We start from the raw sequence: 16,374 nt of genomic DNA, 5'->3' as shown, positions 1-16,374 counted from the left end.
GGCATTGCACAGCAGCGACTTGAAGATTCCAAGTATGGCTGCCAGATGGCTAAAGCCACCTTGGAAACGTAACGCAGCAGCAGCAGCAGCAGGAGAGCCAGTCTCCTGAGCAGCTGGTTGTAGCGCCATAGCGTTGTCCCCGTAATTCTGACTGTTCCCTATTACCCTCCTCTTAGTGGTGACTCACTGGCACCTCTTGATACCTGCGTCCAGGTGGACTTGTCAAACCCAAATAACAGATCCCTTTTCTGGTCCCTCAAGCAGTCAAATACCGAAGTACTCAATCCTGTCGTCCCCCCCTCCCCCCGGAATTATCATGGGGATTTGGGTCACACATGGAAGTTGGGAAAGTAGAAACTCGGATTCACATGTACTGGGCGTCACTGAGTGGAACTCAGGTGAGCTTGGCATCCCTTTGCTTCACTGACACTTCTGGTTTCTTCAGATTTAGGCATTGGGGATCTAATTCCTGTGGATGTCAACCATTTGGACATTTGCAAGCCGAAGACAAAGGATGCTTTTTTATATCAACGTACTCTACAGTTCATCTGTGAAACTTTAGCCAGAGACCTTGGAAACTGACAGCTGCCTTTGTGTGTGAATACAGAGCAAGCAACATGGCTTTCTCCTCTTGTTAAGCTCTCTGCAGGTGTGCAGTCACAGTGGCAGCATGCTCTGCAAGTGTGGTGCAGACCGAAGGCAGTTCTTCACACCAGCACTGGGAAGTGCCCACACAGACCTGGATGTCACTGAGGAAGGCTTAAATGGAGTTGGCTCTGGTTTAAAAGAAACTCCATTGTCCAGGCCTAGGGCTAAGGGACAGAGCTGCTGTGGCCAGAGTGCATGTCCACCTGAGACTGTCCTAGTTCATCCAAGAGCCCTGGCTGGCAACTCCAAATACCATGAAAATGCCATTTGGAAAGAGCAAACTAGAACTCACAGAGGCCGCGTTTGTCCTGGGTGCCATCTACACAATGTTCTAGGGCCAGTTTTTACCTGTTAGTATGTCAGTTACATATTTGACACGTTCTCACTGGTTCTCACATGCCCGGTTGTATGCACGGATAGTCTTGTATGCTTCTGTTTTTTCATATTGCTGAGAATAGTCTTTTTTTCTAAATATTCTAACTAGTTATGCAGTCATGTGCTCTGAATAAGGAAAATGTAAGACTCAGCACATGAAAAAAACTATTTGAAGCTGTCCGATCCACTAAGCAAATGGTATCAGGACCCTCAGCTTTCCTTTGTGTTCCCTTGGGAGGTACTTCTGGCACGGGGGAGGAGGAAGTCATGCTGGTGGACGTTTGTGTCTGAGTAATAGCATTATTGATATGAAATGCATTTCTTTTTTTTTTTTTTTTTTGGTGTAGTACTAGGGATGAAACCCAAGACCTTGTGCATGCTAGCCAAATACTCTGCCAGGAAGCTACACCCCCAGCCCCAAGTTCTAACCTTTAAAGTATACATCTTGCTGGTCTTCACTACGTTCAGAGTTACCAACATCACCACTGTCATTTTCAGACTGTTTTATTGCGCTCGCTGAGCGGCAGGCAGTTTCCCCTCCTGTCCTGACCCCCTGGTAAGCACGAACATCCTTCCATCTCTGGATTACCCAATGGCATTCCTAAAGATGCTGGCCTCACCATGTTGCTCTTAGCACAATGGTCCCATCTTTCATTGTCCTGACTCTCCTCCTTCCCTGGCATGAGGTGAGCAGCTCGCTGACCCCACCATTCCGTCACAGTGCCCTGTCTCACTCGATGGCACCAGCGACCAGTGGCGGAAACGACAAGCCACTCACTGCCGAGGTATTTGTCAGAGCAGTGAAGGCAGATACAGCGCTGCTTTAAAACTGGGATCTGAAAAGAGTTATCCATGTGTTAGTCAATTACTGTGGCTGCTTTTCCGAGTAGACAGCATTTCTTCTGCTCTGTTGGCATGATGGAAAGACGGTTTGTCACAAAGATGTGGATGAGGTTTGTCACATACCAGACCAAGGGGAAAGAAATGGTGTCCTTTCTCATGCTGGAGCAGGACACCGCAAGGGCAGCGCTGGCCAAGACGCGCTTCTAAAAGCAGCCCACCCCAAACAAGGAAGTGATTGAAAAAACCAGCGGGCACAGGACATAGCAAAAAAGCGGCAGCACATTAAGGACTGGGCGAGTGGACAGCCCACAAGCACAGGCATGGCTTGATGTGGACAGAGGCACAGTAGCCGCGGAAGGAAAATAAAATGGAACTAGAAGCAAGCTGTTCGCTGCAAGGCAGACACTGGCAGCCAGCATCGCCCAAGGCCCGTGTGCCTCTAGTGACTAAATGAAGGCAGCCAGGGAAAGAATGAAAATGCTCTGCTTTAAAATGTAAACAGAACCTCTTAAAAACCAAGTAACCCTCCTACCTCACGTTAGAAACAGGAAGGAGGAATGACATTCTCAACTAAATTGTCCTTAAAATGGCTATCAGTGTAATGAACAGATGTAGTCAGGCTGCAGGAACTCAGTGTTGATGAGGTCTAGCTTCAGCTTGAGTTTACATCAGTGAGTATGTGTAATATAATGGCATGGCGTATAATGTATTTATCATACATAGATTTCTAGAATAATGTTAATAATTTATGGAAACATTTGGGGTAAACCAACCCACAACTAGAAATACGTTGGTGAAATCAATCATTAAAAAAATATATCCTGGGCTGCACATGATGGCACATACCTTTAATACCAGTACTCAGGAGGCAGGGAGATCTCTGAATTCAAAGTCAACCTGATACACATAGCAAGTTCCAGGCCAGCCAGGGCTGTGTAGTGAGACCTTGTCTCAAAACAGAACATGCACATGGCCACAGATAGGAAACTTTAAAAAGTGTGTGTGCACCACTTGGGAGGTTGAGGCAGGAGGCCCAGTGAGTTCTGGGCCACTCTGAGCTAGAGACAGACTTTGTCTAGAAAAACAAACTCCCAATCCTCTCCAAAAACTGTCTTTTCTGTTCACACTTTGTCTCAATCATGTCTTGGGTCAAAGAAAAATATTTTTATATATTTATTTGCCACCACCGACATGGGCAGGATTTAAAGGTACAGACTCCCTCCCATCTGTTCCCATGAAGAAATGTACGCTAACCATCCTCACAGTTCATCTGTTTCCTCAGTTGGCCTTAAGGGCCTTGAGAAGACAGTCTCACCCCTCAATTCTCACACACAGTGGAGCCTAATTCGTGTATGCCAGTGGTCCCTGAGAGCAGCTATCACACAATTCTAGGGACTTTTTTCTTATAGTTTCTGTGTGTGTGTGTGTGTGTGTGTGTGTGTGTGTGTGTGTGTGTGTGTACTGTAGGTCAGAGGACAACTTTGAAGAGTTAGTTCCCTCCTTCCACTTGTAAGTCTTAGAGATCAAACTCAGGTCTTCAGATTTCGCTGCAAGCACCTCTGGCTACAGAGCCACCTCTTAGGCTCTCAGACCATAAATTCTTAACCTTATTCTGTCTTTTTCTACTGAGTTCCATTGTTGAAAAACAAAGCATCACACAGTCAGAATTAGCAATTGCAGCCGGCGTGGCAGTGCACGACTGTCTCAACACTCGGGAGGCGGAGGCAGGTGGGTTTCTGTGATCGAGGCCAGCCCGGTCTACAGAGAAACCCTGCCTCCAAAACTAAAAAGACCTGGCAGTTGCATTTGATGTAGAGGAAGACTGGCCAAAGAAGAGAGTCTTGGATTCTCTGCATGTCTGAAAAGAACTCCAATTTTAAAAAGACAGAAGTGAACGTATCCAACATTAGGACAAATTGCCAACTCAAAGCACACGCAGACTTTATTAATCACTCGTCTGGGTGTCATTTTCAGAGTCTTCCTTCTCAACGAAACGACCATTCTAAAGCCAATGCTTTAGCACATGACTCCCTGCATGTGCTGAGATTTTTTCTTCTTACATATCTCAAGCTTCAGCAACTTTAAACCTTTGTAGAAATTTCTTGAGATTTCCTCATTTCAGTCACCTTAATTGTCTTTTTAATATGTAGGAACTCTAAAAAGAGGCTCTCCTAGCATCGGAGAGACCATGTGAAACTGTTGGTATCACCCCTGAAATAGCGTGGTGAACTGCAACCTGTTTAAATCAATGGCAATGTCAGTCACATGAACTAAGACCAAAGGCAAAACCAAACCCAACACAGAATGAAGTCGGGGGAGGGGGGGCAGTTGCTCACTGCTAATGTAGGCAACCTATTGCTACTGGCTTCAATTAGTAATAAGCATTGTTTTAAAAATAAGACCATTCCAACTGTCCTTTTTCCCCCCACTCGAGACTGGGTCTCACTTTGTAGCTCTGGCCGTCCTGGAACTCACTCTGTAGACCAGGCTGGCCTCAAATTCACAGAGATCCCTTTGCCTCTGCCTCTGGCACGCTGGGATTACAGGCCAGCACGCCCAGCTTGTTCAGTTTTTAATGAGCTTTTCCACTCCTGGGTGTGGGCTCTTCACTTCCAGACTCCCGGGAGTGGCTGCTTCTCTGATGAGCACTGGCCTCGTGGGCTCCTGGCTTCTGGGTCAGTTCATTGCTGTGCAGAACAAAGAAGAAACTACAAGCTGGAGTTCTTCCCTCATTGCAAGCGTGTGGGGCTGACCTCCCTTGCTGCCTCTCTGACTGGGGGTTACATGTATCTGCCATCAAATTCACCTCCTCTGTGGCAGGATACGAAGGATACAGGAAAGGGCATCTGAGTTTAAAAACAGGAGTCTTCCATTATGACTGCACTTGTGGAAGGAACATCGTGGCCAATCCTTTAACATCTCCAGGTAGCCCACCTCTGAACAGAACACCTGATGCTTCCTATAAGGTTTTTATTTGTACAACATGCACAAGATGAACCACACAATCCTTTAAAAAGTATTTGGGCACCACTGAAAACACTGATCAATCTACACACCATCTCGAATTTTTCCTTTATTTTTATTTTTATTGATGTTTGGTCTGCATGTATGTCTCAGCATACAGTGCTCTCAGAGGCCAGAAAAGAACATTGGATCCTGTGGGATTGGAGTTACAGACTCCATTGCAAGCAACTATGTAGGTGCTGAGATTCAAACCCAGGCCCTCTGGAAGAGCAGCCAGTGCTCTTAACTGCTGAGCCATGTCTCCAGGCCCCCCACACCATCTTTTATAACTGCCAATTATGCATGTTACCTATTTATAAGTCAGCAGCTCCGTTTTCTCTGATCCATTTCCAGATGAATGTAGATACATGGAGTTTTGTTCTTGAATGCCAGATTTAAACAATTTATAAAATATCTCAAATGTGATAGTGAAAATACTTTCTGAAATCCCAGCAGTCTGGTAGGTAATAAAGAGCGGTGGCATGTCCCAGGCTGTCCCAACCATTAGCATTCACTGCAGGATTGCCCAAAAGAGGCCACACAGGACATTGCTGTATGGGTCTGTGATGTGAAAGACTCCTAAGTATGGAAGTTGGCATAATAGATTTGCTAATCAATTTCCTTTCTTTCTGAAAAGGGATCTTGCTCTGTTGCCCAGGCTGGTCTTGACCTTGTGACCCTGCAATCTCAGCCTTCTTCAGCTAAGGAACTTTTTATGTACAAAAATGTGATATCTGCTCAAAATAGATTGTAGGCCTCACAACATTTTTAAAATATAAAATAGCATCACACTGTCTTTATCAGTCCTGGATAAGAGATGAGAAGTACTAGAAATGCATGAAAATGGGAAGGTAACACACACAGACCCAAGAGACATGCAGATACCAAGCCCACACTCCACGCCCTGAAGGGGCTTCCTGATGAAGCCACGTAGAACACTCCTGGAACCATCACAAACTACACCAATGAAAATCAGTCATTATGGGCCAGTACGAGTTTTCACATTTTATGCCTTTATGGAACATGAACAATATGGAGGAGGATTCATCCAGGGGGTGAATATAAATTGGTTTAAGCAGCATACCACAGCTCAAGACCATGGCCGTGTAGAGGGCATGCAGGAGTCAGCTGGTCCATATCTGAGTGGCGTGTAAGTTCACGGTGCACATGTCACTACCAAAAGAGTATTGCTACCAGCTCCCACAGGACTTATACATGATCAGAGTTAATACACGTGGGTAGTTACCTGAGTGTCTGTGAGAGATCCAGTCCAGGACGCCCTGCGGTACTCACATCCATAGATGCCAAGTCCCCAACGGCACAGTATTTGTATAGTGCCTACATATCCTCTTGTACATGTGCCGTTATGTCCACATGACTCACCTGTTACGCTGTAGTGTTTAAGGAATATCAGCACACACATGCTCAGGACGGACGAGGTCTTTCTGCTGAGCATGAAGGAGTGGAGCCTGCAGCTATGAAGGGCAACCCCATAAAAAAAGGGGCTCACGAGAATGCACGGTCCAGCATGCCGTTGACCTATTGCTGTTTTCAACTGACTTTTTTTTTCTTCCTTAGCCTGATTTAAAGTGGGCCAGAACAGCTTTTAATGGTCCCAACTGCTTTTAATGTTATCATTTATGAACCCACCACTTACCCCAAATCCGTAAAACGCAAACAAAAACAAGCAAATGGCATACACACATGTAAGTTGAACAACCATTTAAAATTCAGTGGGTGAGAGCATCTTGGGCAGCTAGATTTCTTTCCTTTAAAATCCATATGCTGAATCCAACAGCACATTTCCCATCCCCCTGAGAACAAGCTTAAAATGCACAGGTCTCGAACGAAATCTTTTGGTGGCCGCTGAACGACTAAACTGAATGGGAGACAATCTCTATAAACTACACACGAGTTACAGACGCACGAAGACCTTTAACTTGATATCCCTTTCAACCAGGCCAGGCGATGCCCACACGAGGAAGGCGAACATCTGGAAGAGCATCTTCAAAGGTGACAGGTCATGTCCTTGCCCGTGGATCAAACGCCTAATGTTGTCCTCTTGTCTTTGTTACTAGCTGCCACCCAGTGACTAAAGTCTTTCCCCCCACGGTCTGGTGGCAGCCCCCTCTCAGCCACTGAGACACTGACCTGTGCTGGGCCTGTGTGTGTCCTCTCTGAGTTCCGGGACCCCGAGTCTAAAGGGTCAGAGCTCTTGGGTAGCCAGGTATTATTCAGCAGCTTAGGGTGGTGGAGAAGGCTCCAGAAGGGATCTGGATCATCACCATGGAAAGCAGCTACCTCGGGCTCTGCTACTCTGGGCTCATCAGTCTCAGGGCTTATGGCAGATGAAATGCCAAGAAGAGCCGCTGCTTGCGGACAGGGAGGGTAGGCGTCGGGCTGTGGTGGGGAGCACGTGAGGCCCTGGAGAAGTTGGCTGTTGCTCTGCAGGACCTGCAGGTGGAAGGCTGCTGGTGCAGACTTCTTCCTCCTCGGGGGCACCTTGGGAGCCAGAGACGGGGCCTCTGGAGGCAATAGCTCCGTAGCACCTGCCACAGGAGGAGCTTTACCAAGCGCTGTCTTGCCACTGCTTGGCTTCCTCTCGACACCTTTCCCGGGCTGAAATGTTCTCGGTTTGGGAACAGGCGCGACTTGAGGGGCTGTCGGAGGAGGAGGGGTCTCAAGGCTCATTTCCTGGGAAGCGATCGTAAAATGGACAGGCTGCTGTTCACACTGTTCTTCTGGTGACATGGGCTGAGGGAAGGCAAGGTAGAGTGTCAGTGAGAAGCCAGCACGTAAAGAAGTGGGCACCCAGACAACACTCGGTAGGGAATAGAGATGGATGGGGCTGAGGCAACCAGTTAGAGAGTGTCTGGGAGCCATTGGAGTGAGCGGGAATGAGGAGGTGCCGGAGAAGCACACAGTCCAGCATGGGCACTGAACGATGGCAGATTTAAAACCAGAGCCACGGTGGGTAATTTACGAAGACGTTGTCTTTGTTGCCTGACAAAATAGGGCTATGCTCTTCCCAATCTCAGCAAGAACCCTTCTGAGGCACTCATTAGGAGTGCAGGCCTAAGCAGATAACTCAGCATGCTGTACCACCCGGGGAGGGACCGTGTTGCAGCCGGAGGACTAACGGCTCTACCTTCTCCTTGGGTCTTATATTTCAATACAGAAGGAGGGGGAACGTCACACAGGGGCCCCCACTTTCTTAGCTCTGCTTTTAAACTACATGGTGCAAAGGGAAGCTTTGGTACAGATGGGGCCGGGGAGGTAAGCCCAGCGGTCCAGGTCCTGTGTTTCCATTTGTTCTTAAGAAAACACACTGAAAGCATAATCCTCCACCAGCCTTGTACCAAAGTTCCTGAGCAGCCACTGAAAAGACAAGCCAACTCTTGCTCCCGCACACAAGAAAGAGGTGGAAAGTTCATTTTGCAACCAAGCATGGAAAATGGACAGGCAGCAACAGGCCAACGCAGGACAGGAGTACAACCGGAAGACAGAAAGCAAACTCAGTACGTAGGCACATGCCAGAGAGACTTCTCCCGCTGGGCGGGTTGGAAAAGCAGCAATCAGTATGGTGGCCAGGCAGAGGTTACCGAGTGGCCCGCTCTTAGAACTGAGATCACACAGAAGATCCAGAAGCATCTACTGGTGTCAGTCTCTGGGCAGCTACTGTCCTTACAAACTCATGTCTTTGCAGCAGTAAGCAAGGCTGAGAAGCTTGTGAGCGAGAGCAGAAAACCATCTACAAGAAAAGTGGTCAGAAGCTGTTGGGCCTGCGGGAGACCATGGCATGTGAGCAGAGTAAAACTGCTTATCTAGGAACTGGTTAGTGTGTGTGTGTGTGTGTGTGTGTGTGTGTGTGTGTGTGTGAGTGAGAGAGAGAGAGAGAGAGAGAGAGAGAGAGAGAGAGAGATTGAGCTAGTTATATGTTTGTCGTGTATGAGCCTCTGTGTGTGTGTGGGGGGTGCCTCTGTATAGGGAAGGGCCTGGAGGAGCTTGGATACCCTCCTCTGTCACTCCCCACCTCATTCCTTTGAGACAGAGTCTCTCCCTGGACCTGGAGCTCGGCTGGCAGCCATGCAGCCCCAGCAATCCTCCCATCTCTGCGTCTCCGGGGGTTACAGGTGCATGGGTGGCTGTACGGTGCTTTTTCCGTGAATGGTGGGATCCCAACTCAGGTCCTCACGCAGGTGCTGCGGGTGCTCCTACCCACAGAGCCATCTTCCCCGGGCCCCATTAGTGCTTTTCTAATGCCCACAAATCTGTGCATGTGAAACCACACGCGCGTATCACACACAAACAGCAGCACTGGACCACTGGCCGTTTCCTGTGCAGACTGGGAACACTCGGGAAGCAGTCCCTCTTAAGCTGTGCATGAGCGTCACAGTGAGAACCTGCCAAGGACAGTCAGGTCCTCGCTCCGCTCAGCTGAGGCCAAGGTGCAGCAGGGAGATGAGGGAGACACAGTTGCTGAAGGAGCCTCTAGACATGGCTAAGTCTGGGACGCAGGTGTGGGTGGAGAAACCCAACCCAACTTCACATCTGTCCTGGACATGACTTTATGCAACAAGACCTTGAGCAACCTTAGAATGACTGGCTCACCTGTCTTGGCTTCTTACCTTTCCTGTCCTCCTCAAAGTTGGCTTCTTGATAGCAGGAACCCTAGGCGCAGGCCGGCGAGGCAGGACAGGGGGCCCCAGGGAGGCCTCCGGCTTGCCTCCTGCAAACATAGGCTCTGGCTTAGAAGACCCTTGGTCTCTCAGGGGCATGGCACCCGGGGCTGCTTCGGGGATACCTGAAACATGGAATCACTCAGCTCAAGTACAAGGTGGTGGATTCCACTACACGACCTAACCTTTCCAGAGTCTACGTCTCAGAGCCATTGGAATCCAGTGTGTTTCCTTCTAGCTACAAGGAGGTCTTTGGGGCACGTCAGGACTAGACAGCCAGGTCACTCACTTCCCGCACAGGGGTGGGACCTGGGACCCACAGGCCCTGAGGAAGGATCAGTGAGACCCTGATACCATACAGAAAGTGTCAGACGTTCCTCAAGGAGGAAGAGGACCCACAAAGCAACAGAACCCCTCTTTCCATATCATTGAAATATAATTCACCCACCATGAAATGTACCCATCTTAATGGTTTTTAATGCATTCACCAAGCATTACCACTATCCAATTCTAGAACATTTTGTTCTGCCAAAAAGAAACCCATGTCTTCTTCCTCCTCACAGCTTTCTGTCTCTGTGGCTCTACCTACCACAGACATGATGTACACGTGGAATAACACAGTACGTGATTCCGTGTCTCACTTCTTTCACTCATTACATTTCCAACGTTTCCCCTCACTGTAATATGAGCCACTATATTTCCATAACTAATACTCCACTGTATGAAGGTATTGTAGTGTTCATTCACTTACCAGTGAATGAAAAACAAAACCACCTGTGCTGTGTAATCCTGCAACAATGTTTCTCAGGTTTCTAACCCAGGCCCTCTGCCCTCCTTCAGTGTGTCGAGAATTCCAAGTCAGATGAATACCCTGGTTAATTCAATTGGGCAATTACAATATACCCATATTTCTTTACAAAGGGCATAATCTTTCCTCTCCAAAACAGATTCTGGATTATAGCCCAAAACCCAAACAGCAATTGTTAATAGCAGTGATGTGAAGAATGGGAGAGGTCCCCAGGATAACAAGGGTCATGTGAGGTACCAACAACAGAGATTAACAGCAGTGTGGTGGGGCAGATGCCCCAGCCTGAGGCAGAGGATTTATTTACACTTGCCCGTGATTTACAAGGTGGATTTTGTGTTTGCAGCCAGGACATCTATGCAGTGGTCTTTTGTCACCCAGCTGGCAGAATGAGTTAGTTCCTACAACTCTAACCTCCTAAACATGTTTATATTTATCTATTATCATATACGGAGGGGCACAGGAGTGACATGCTGCACTCATGGATGTCACAAGACAACCTGGGGTACTCAGTTCTCCTTCCAGTATGTGAGTCCCGGGACTCAGGTTCACAGGTCCAACATCAACCTTTATAAAATTTCATTTATTTATCTCTAAAATGCTGCCTGATCATCATGGGATTACTTTCTACACACTTCCTGAATTCTGAGTATGTAACTTTAAGTGGAAAATATATCAAAAATAAGTAAATAAAATACTAAAGGCTATTTCCAATTAACATTGCATCAAAAAAAAAGAAATAAAAAAGAAAAGAAAAAGACAGATAGAAAGAAAGAAAGGAAGGAAGGAAGGAGGGAAGGAAGGAAGGAAGGAAGGAAGAAAAGAAAGAAGGAAGGAAGGAAGAAAAGGAAGGAAGAAAAGAAAAGAAGGAAGGAAGGAAGAAAAGAAGGAAGGAAGGAAGAAAAGAAGGAAGGAAGGAAGAAAAGAAGGAAGGAAGGAAGGAAGGAAGGAAGGAAGGAAGGAGAGAAAGAAAGAGGAGGGAGGGGGAGAGAGTGTGAGCGAGCACAGACCCAGATCTTTTCTAGGCCACTATCTGTCAGAGGATAAAAGAGAGCTGGGAACTCCCTTTTGGCCAGGGACATGGATCCCAAGAGACCCTACCTCCTCTAGCTTCCAGGAGACACCGGATCGCTGCTTCTGCCTCCTGGGCGTTGGTGGTTTTGATCTGCTTGACGTTGTAAGGTTTACTTATTCCAGTTCTAGCCTTGGGCTTGAGGACAGAATCAGCAAGAGACATAGATTAACCCAGGAAGGAAATGAGCGTGTGCATCACCTGCTTGTCTATAGAGGTGGCAGGCGGTCTGCATGTGCATGTGAGCTCTGCAGAACCCCATCAGATGATGGACACACCCACTTGGTCTAAACCACATCTCTCAATGCCCTTCTCTACCCACCAAGAAGAGAAACGCAATAAAGGCCAGAGCTGACAGCTCCGAAACAGACTTTTGTAATGTGACATTCCATAGTCAGGCAGAGCTGGAGAGCAGTCTCAGACCATGCCGCCCATAGTCTGTGTGAGTAAGAAAACACCTCCCGGATACGTGTTTCCCAACAGAATTGTCTACCTCTTTACTCAGCTCCTGGGTCACTGAGACCCATTTTTATTACTGTATGTTCTGGAATCTAGTCAATGCCTTAGCCTGCCTTGACTGCACATGCCAGCCTGGCCCCGCTTGCCAGCCTGTACAGCTTCCTGGGCACATCAGTACGGCCTTCACTTCCTTGCCACGGACTCTTGTCTATATGTCCATCAGCAGCTCAGGACTCCTCCAGATGAGTCCCCCTGCCCACTCCCTTTGCGATTTTTCAGAACCATGCTTTGGCGGGATTCAGACCCAGTGGGTCTCTAACCTTACACCAGAATGGCCAAACATATCTGAATTTTCCCTTTACCACTCAATGCTCTATAGATCTAGGCAAAGCTAAGCATTACAAGGGGGTGAAAGAAGTGTCTGGAAGCGGGCAGTTTGCTTTGCAGGGACACTGGGGACTATTTATCCCAAGTGTCTTCTCCCACAGTGCTCTGCACAACCACGTAACCGTCCTGTAAAGAAGCTGAGACTAAGCATTAGGGGTTTGGGGGATAAGTGATGGGCAGGGAGAGGGTTAAGGAGGCGGAGTTACACATTCCTTGGAAAGGCACGATCCACATCATTTTGGGGTGGGGCACTCCCTCAGGTTTGACATGCTAACCACTTCCCTGGGAGCCCGAGGGACTACTCACTGGTTGCTGAGGTGCTCCTGGAAGAAGTTTCGCGGTCTGCAAGATTGAATACTGCCCATGAGTGCCGGCGGAGATGGAGACATCGGAGGCTGACTTCTTCACCACTAAACCGGCTGCGGAAAAGACAGCCGCGGCTTCAGTGACTTGGTAACATGCTAGCAACCTGCATATTGCTACCGGAAGTTGGGAGGGGGCAGCCGCAAAGGCAGACACAGCCAGAGTCAGGAGGACAGACTCACAAGCCATACAGAGTGCTCCCAAGCAGCCCCCCTAAGACCCTCCAATGTTTCTCTTCGGGGCTGTAGTTATGGGTTAGCAGTAGGGTGCTTACATAGCATGGATGAGGAGGCCCTGGGCTCCCATCCCCAGCACCACAAAAAACAAAGTAGTTTTCCTAGATTCTCCGATTGTGGCCTATTGACACAGATTGTCTAGGGAAGCAGGATTGGAATGCAAATTTAAATCTGACACACAGCGGGTTTCTAATCTTATATACAAACCAGTTGGTTTTTGAGTGGCTTAAAACACAACATTATTATCAGGACCAAATTATTATTATGTTATTGTTAAACAATAGTATGTGTGTGTCACATGTGTTCGTGTGTGAGGGCACAGCACGTATGTAAGGACAGAAGCCAGCCTCGGGTGTTGGTTGAGGCAGGGTCTCCCACTGTTTGCACACTGCAGGGCACCTGCTCCTCAAGGTTCTGGGGATTCCCCTGACTCCTCCCGTCGCCAGTCAGAATGCGGGACTAAAGACAGCACTCCCAGCAAGCACGTGGGCTTCCCACAGATTCTGGTGATGGGAGGAGCACAGAGCCCACCACAGTGGGAAGGGCATCCGCATCCGGCTTGTGTGGGAAGTGCTGTTAGCCACGGAGCCATCTCCCCAGCCTTGGAACATTTTTAACATCTGAGAGACAACAGGAGCCCTGGAGTCCCCAACTCAGAGAAATAAGTTACACTATATTCTGCTTTTAGTCATTAATGAGTTGTCTTAGAATACTTAATGACACAGTCAGTGGGATAAACAACAAATGACCAAGCAAAAGTGATACCAATTTGTTAAAATGTTCTTTTTGGCAGAATTAAGGATTGGACCTGGTGCCTCATTTAAGTTAGGCTAGCACACACAGCCCAAGCCCTTACATTTTTTCTTTTAGAATAGTGTTTAGATACCCTTGTAGACAACTGGAAAACAATGGAAGTGTTTTTGATTAAAACTGTTACTTGTAGGCAGCCAAGTAACTTTTAAAGCTTGATTCTTCTCTATAATTCTTTACTTTTATTAAAGCTCTAAAGTAACATGATTTATAAAATGTATATAATGTTTAAGCTTTTTTTTTTTTTTTTTGAGACAGTCTCACTATGTAGCCTAGGCTAGCCCTAACTCTCCCTCCTCCTGCCGCGGTCTCCCACCTAAAACATCTTATAAACCTGGTATTTTTAGTATCATTTCTGTTTCCTGAGTATACAGCTCACAAAAGTGAAGATACACTTCTAGCTTGACACTGATTACTGCTACACGTTAGCTATGGGTGAACCCGATTTTGAAAGGAATGGCTTAGAAACGTCTGTATTTGACTGTCATGGTTTGGGGGCAAAGGAAACAGTTACAGTATAAAACAGAAACAAACCAGAAGCAAGCCACGAGGTTATTTTGAGATTAAGGGAAGTTTGACGGGAGAAGCATTGTGGGAGGGGATGGACCCCCATCCTAGGAGAGCCTGAGTAAAACAGGGCTCATTGCCAGAAAGCCAGGAACACAGGGGCAGGAGGTGGATCATGGCCTGCGCTAGCAGAGATCCATGCATGCTTGGGTCTCTGGGTGAACCAGAGTCCTACAGAGCAGGTCTGGGAGTCTGTCAAAGAAACCAGCACCTGACTGAAAGGCTAGAAAACCCCCCTCAAAGGACGACGGCCATTTCTATGTTAATGGTTTCAAATTTAAGGCTTCTGGAAGCAAATGCCAAGATCCTGGAGGGACAGCTTTAGAACAGCTTTGTTTCACATGCCCTGAGAAACCAATGACCTCCAACATGGAACATGTCCAAGACTTGGAGAACAAGGAGCCCCCACGGGGGGCGGGGTAGGGAAAGGCGCATCAGGGGGGACTCAGAAGCAGTCTAGAGCTGTGTGTTCATAGCAGGAGGCGTGTGGTTATTCCCAGCAGGCACTGTGGCAAGCTCAGAGCAAGCAAAGTCTTACTTGGAGGGGGGGGTCTCTGTGGTGGGTGAGGTGGCCGAGGCCTATTGGGGACGGACAGGGACCTGCTCGGAGAACGGTGGCGAAAATCCCCAACAACTTCCAGCTCCTGCTTTAACTTCGCCAGGTCAGCGTCGTCTAGAGGACATGGCAGCTGTGAGAAAGATGGTCTCTTCCAAAGGCAAGGGTCAGAAAAGGCTTTGGGCACAGAGCGCGCCACGGGAGGCTGAAGTGCTATGGAATACCCGGCGAGCCCGATTCAGAAGCGAGAGCCCTCTGCCGGGGTGAGGGGATACCCAGTGCCTGCTTGCAACACTCAATGACCTGTGGGCTTGGTTTACCAGACTTGAGAAACCCTGGCATGTTTTAACGTATAGACCCATTTCCTTCCAAAATGATCAGCCAACACCTCTTCACAAGCAAAAGTTACAGTGAAGCCAAAGCTGCTAATATTCACCGCACCATAGGGCAGAGCGCCTAATTCCTCATTCTAAAATATGGCTAGTGATTTGGAAGCTGAGAAAGTCTCCCTTCTTCGTTAGCCTGGCACCCAGTGGCAAGCTCTTGGCTACTAGAAGCTTCAGTAAGCTTCCACTTTCTGAGTGCTTGACACCATGACTGGCCTGGGACATTCCTCTGAGAAGAACAAGAGGGGCCAGAGCTGGAGGAGAGAAGACCAGAGGAATGTAAAGGTCATTTGGTATCATTTACCAAAACATGTCTGGTTACACACTGCCCCACATGCCTTACCATATCTGAATCCATGGCAGACTCAGCAACTCAAAATGTTAAAACCAACCAGTGGTTCTGCAGTGGCAAGCTACCGATCAGTGTGGGGACCATTATCTAATCAAAGGAAGATGTGGGGTAGATGAATCTTTGGACCTCTCTTGACAAGGAAACATCCTTAATTCCCTGTCGGCCATGCTCTATGTCTCAGCCCTCACGCAAGGGTCCTGCGCCTTCTCTCCGGTTAGGGACCTAGTGACTGGCAGTGGAAGGCAGGTGGGGAATTCTGGATGGACCAGAGTCAACTGACTCTAACACTCTACCATTTATTCCAGAATATGAATTCATTCCCCACACCCTCTTTTGCTCTCCTTAACTCTAAAATGTAATGATGCCACTGTATAATTGACATTATGTGAATGAATTAACCCATCAGGGTGTCGATATTGAATATGTCTCCTTCAGGGATTCAACCAGAAAAGTATTGGGGGACAAAGTCACAAATGTAAAAGCAGCTTCTAGAGGGCTGTGGCCCCTCGAGTACACAAAGGAAACAGACTGACATCTCCAGGTAGGCATGTTATAGGGGCAAAGATGGGAAAGATGAGGACACTCTTCCAACCCTACTCCGGGAAAAGCAGGGAAGGAGCTACCTTTGTACGTTGGATGTTGCTTCTTTTTAGCAAGTGCAGGAGATTTGCCAGCAGGTGCTGAGGAGCTCATGGTATCGGAAGAGTCGTCTCCACCAAGTTCACTGTCCGAGGCCACAGGCTGGCCAAACTCATCTACTAAATAGTCCTCGTCATCTTCAAGAACATCCCCTTCGGGGAAGAACAAATCACATGAGGGTGAGAGGAATGAGG

At 47.9% G+C, this 16,374-nt stretch overlaps 2 protein-coding genes across 3 annotated transcripts in view; one reads left to right on the top strand and one right to left on the bottom strand.

The window, feature by feature from the left end:
• The window catches only part of Serac1 (serine active site containing 1), a 40,782-nt gene extending 38,090 nt beyond the window's left edge, over positions 1-2,692 (top strand). For both annotated transcript variants that reach the window (XM_036168842.1, XM_036168841.1), the window contains one exon: positions 446-2,692. In XM_036168842.1, coding sequence (XP_036024735.1) covers positions 446-582 — 137 coding nt within the window. In that variant the 3' untranslated portion in view covers positions 583-2,692. The remainder of the gene's footprint in view (positions 1-445) is intronic.
• A 3,169-nt stretch (positions 2,693-5,861) lies between these two features.
• Positions 5,862-16,374, bottom strand: part of Synj2 (synaptojanin 2) — a 103,580-nt gene continuing 93,067 nt past the window's right edge. The window contains 7 exon segments of the mRNA XM_036169291.1: positions 5,862-6,918; positions 6,920-7,623; positions 9,498-9,673; positions 11,455-11,563; positions 12,578-12,690; positions 14,786-14,920; positions 16,165-16,332. Coding sequence (XP_036025184.1) covers positions 6,891-6,918; positions 6,920-7,623; positions 9,498-9,673; positions 11,455-11,563; positions 12,578-12,690; positions 14,786-14,920; positions 16,165-16,332 — 1,433 coding nt within the window. The 3' untranslated portion in view covers positions 5,862-6,890.

The sequence above is a fragment of the Onychomys torridus genome, chromosome 19, assembly GCF_903995425.1.
Source record: "Onychomys torridus chromosome 19, mOncTor1.1, whole genome shotgun sequence".
In the NCBI taxonomy this organism is placed as follows: Eukaryota; Metazoa; Chordata; class Mammalia; order Rodentia; family Cricetidae; genus Onychomys; species Onychomys torridus.
The sequence above is the reverse complement of the archived record's forward strand: the minus strand, read 5'-3'. Positions and strand labels throughout refer to the sequence as shown.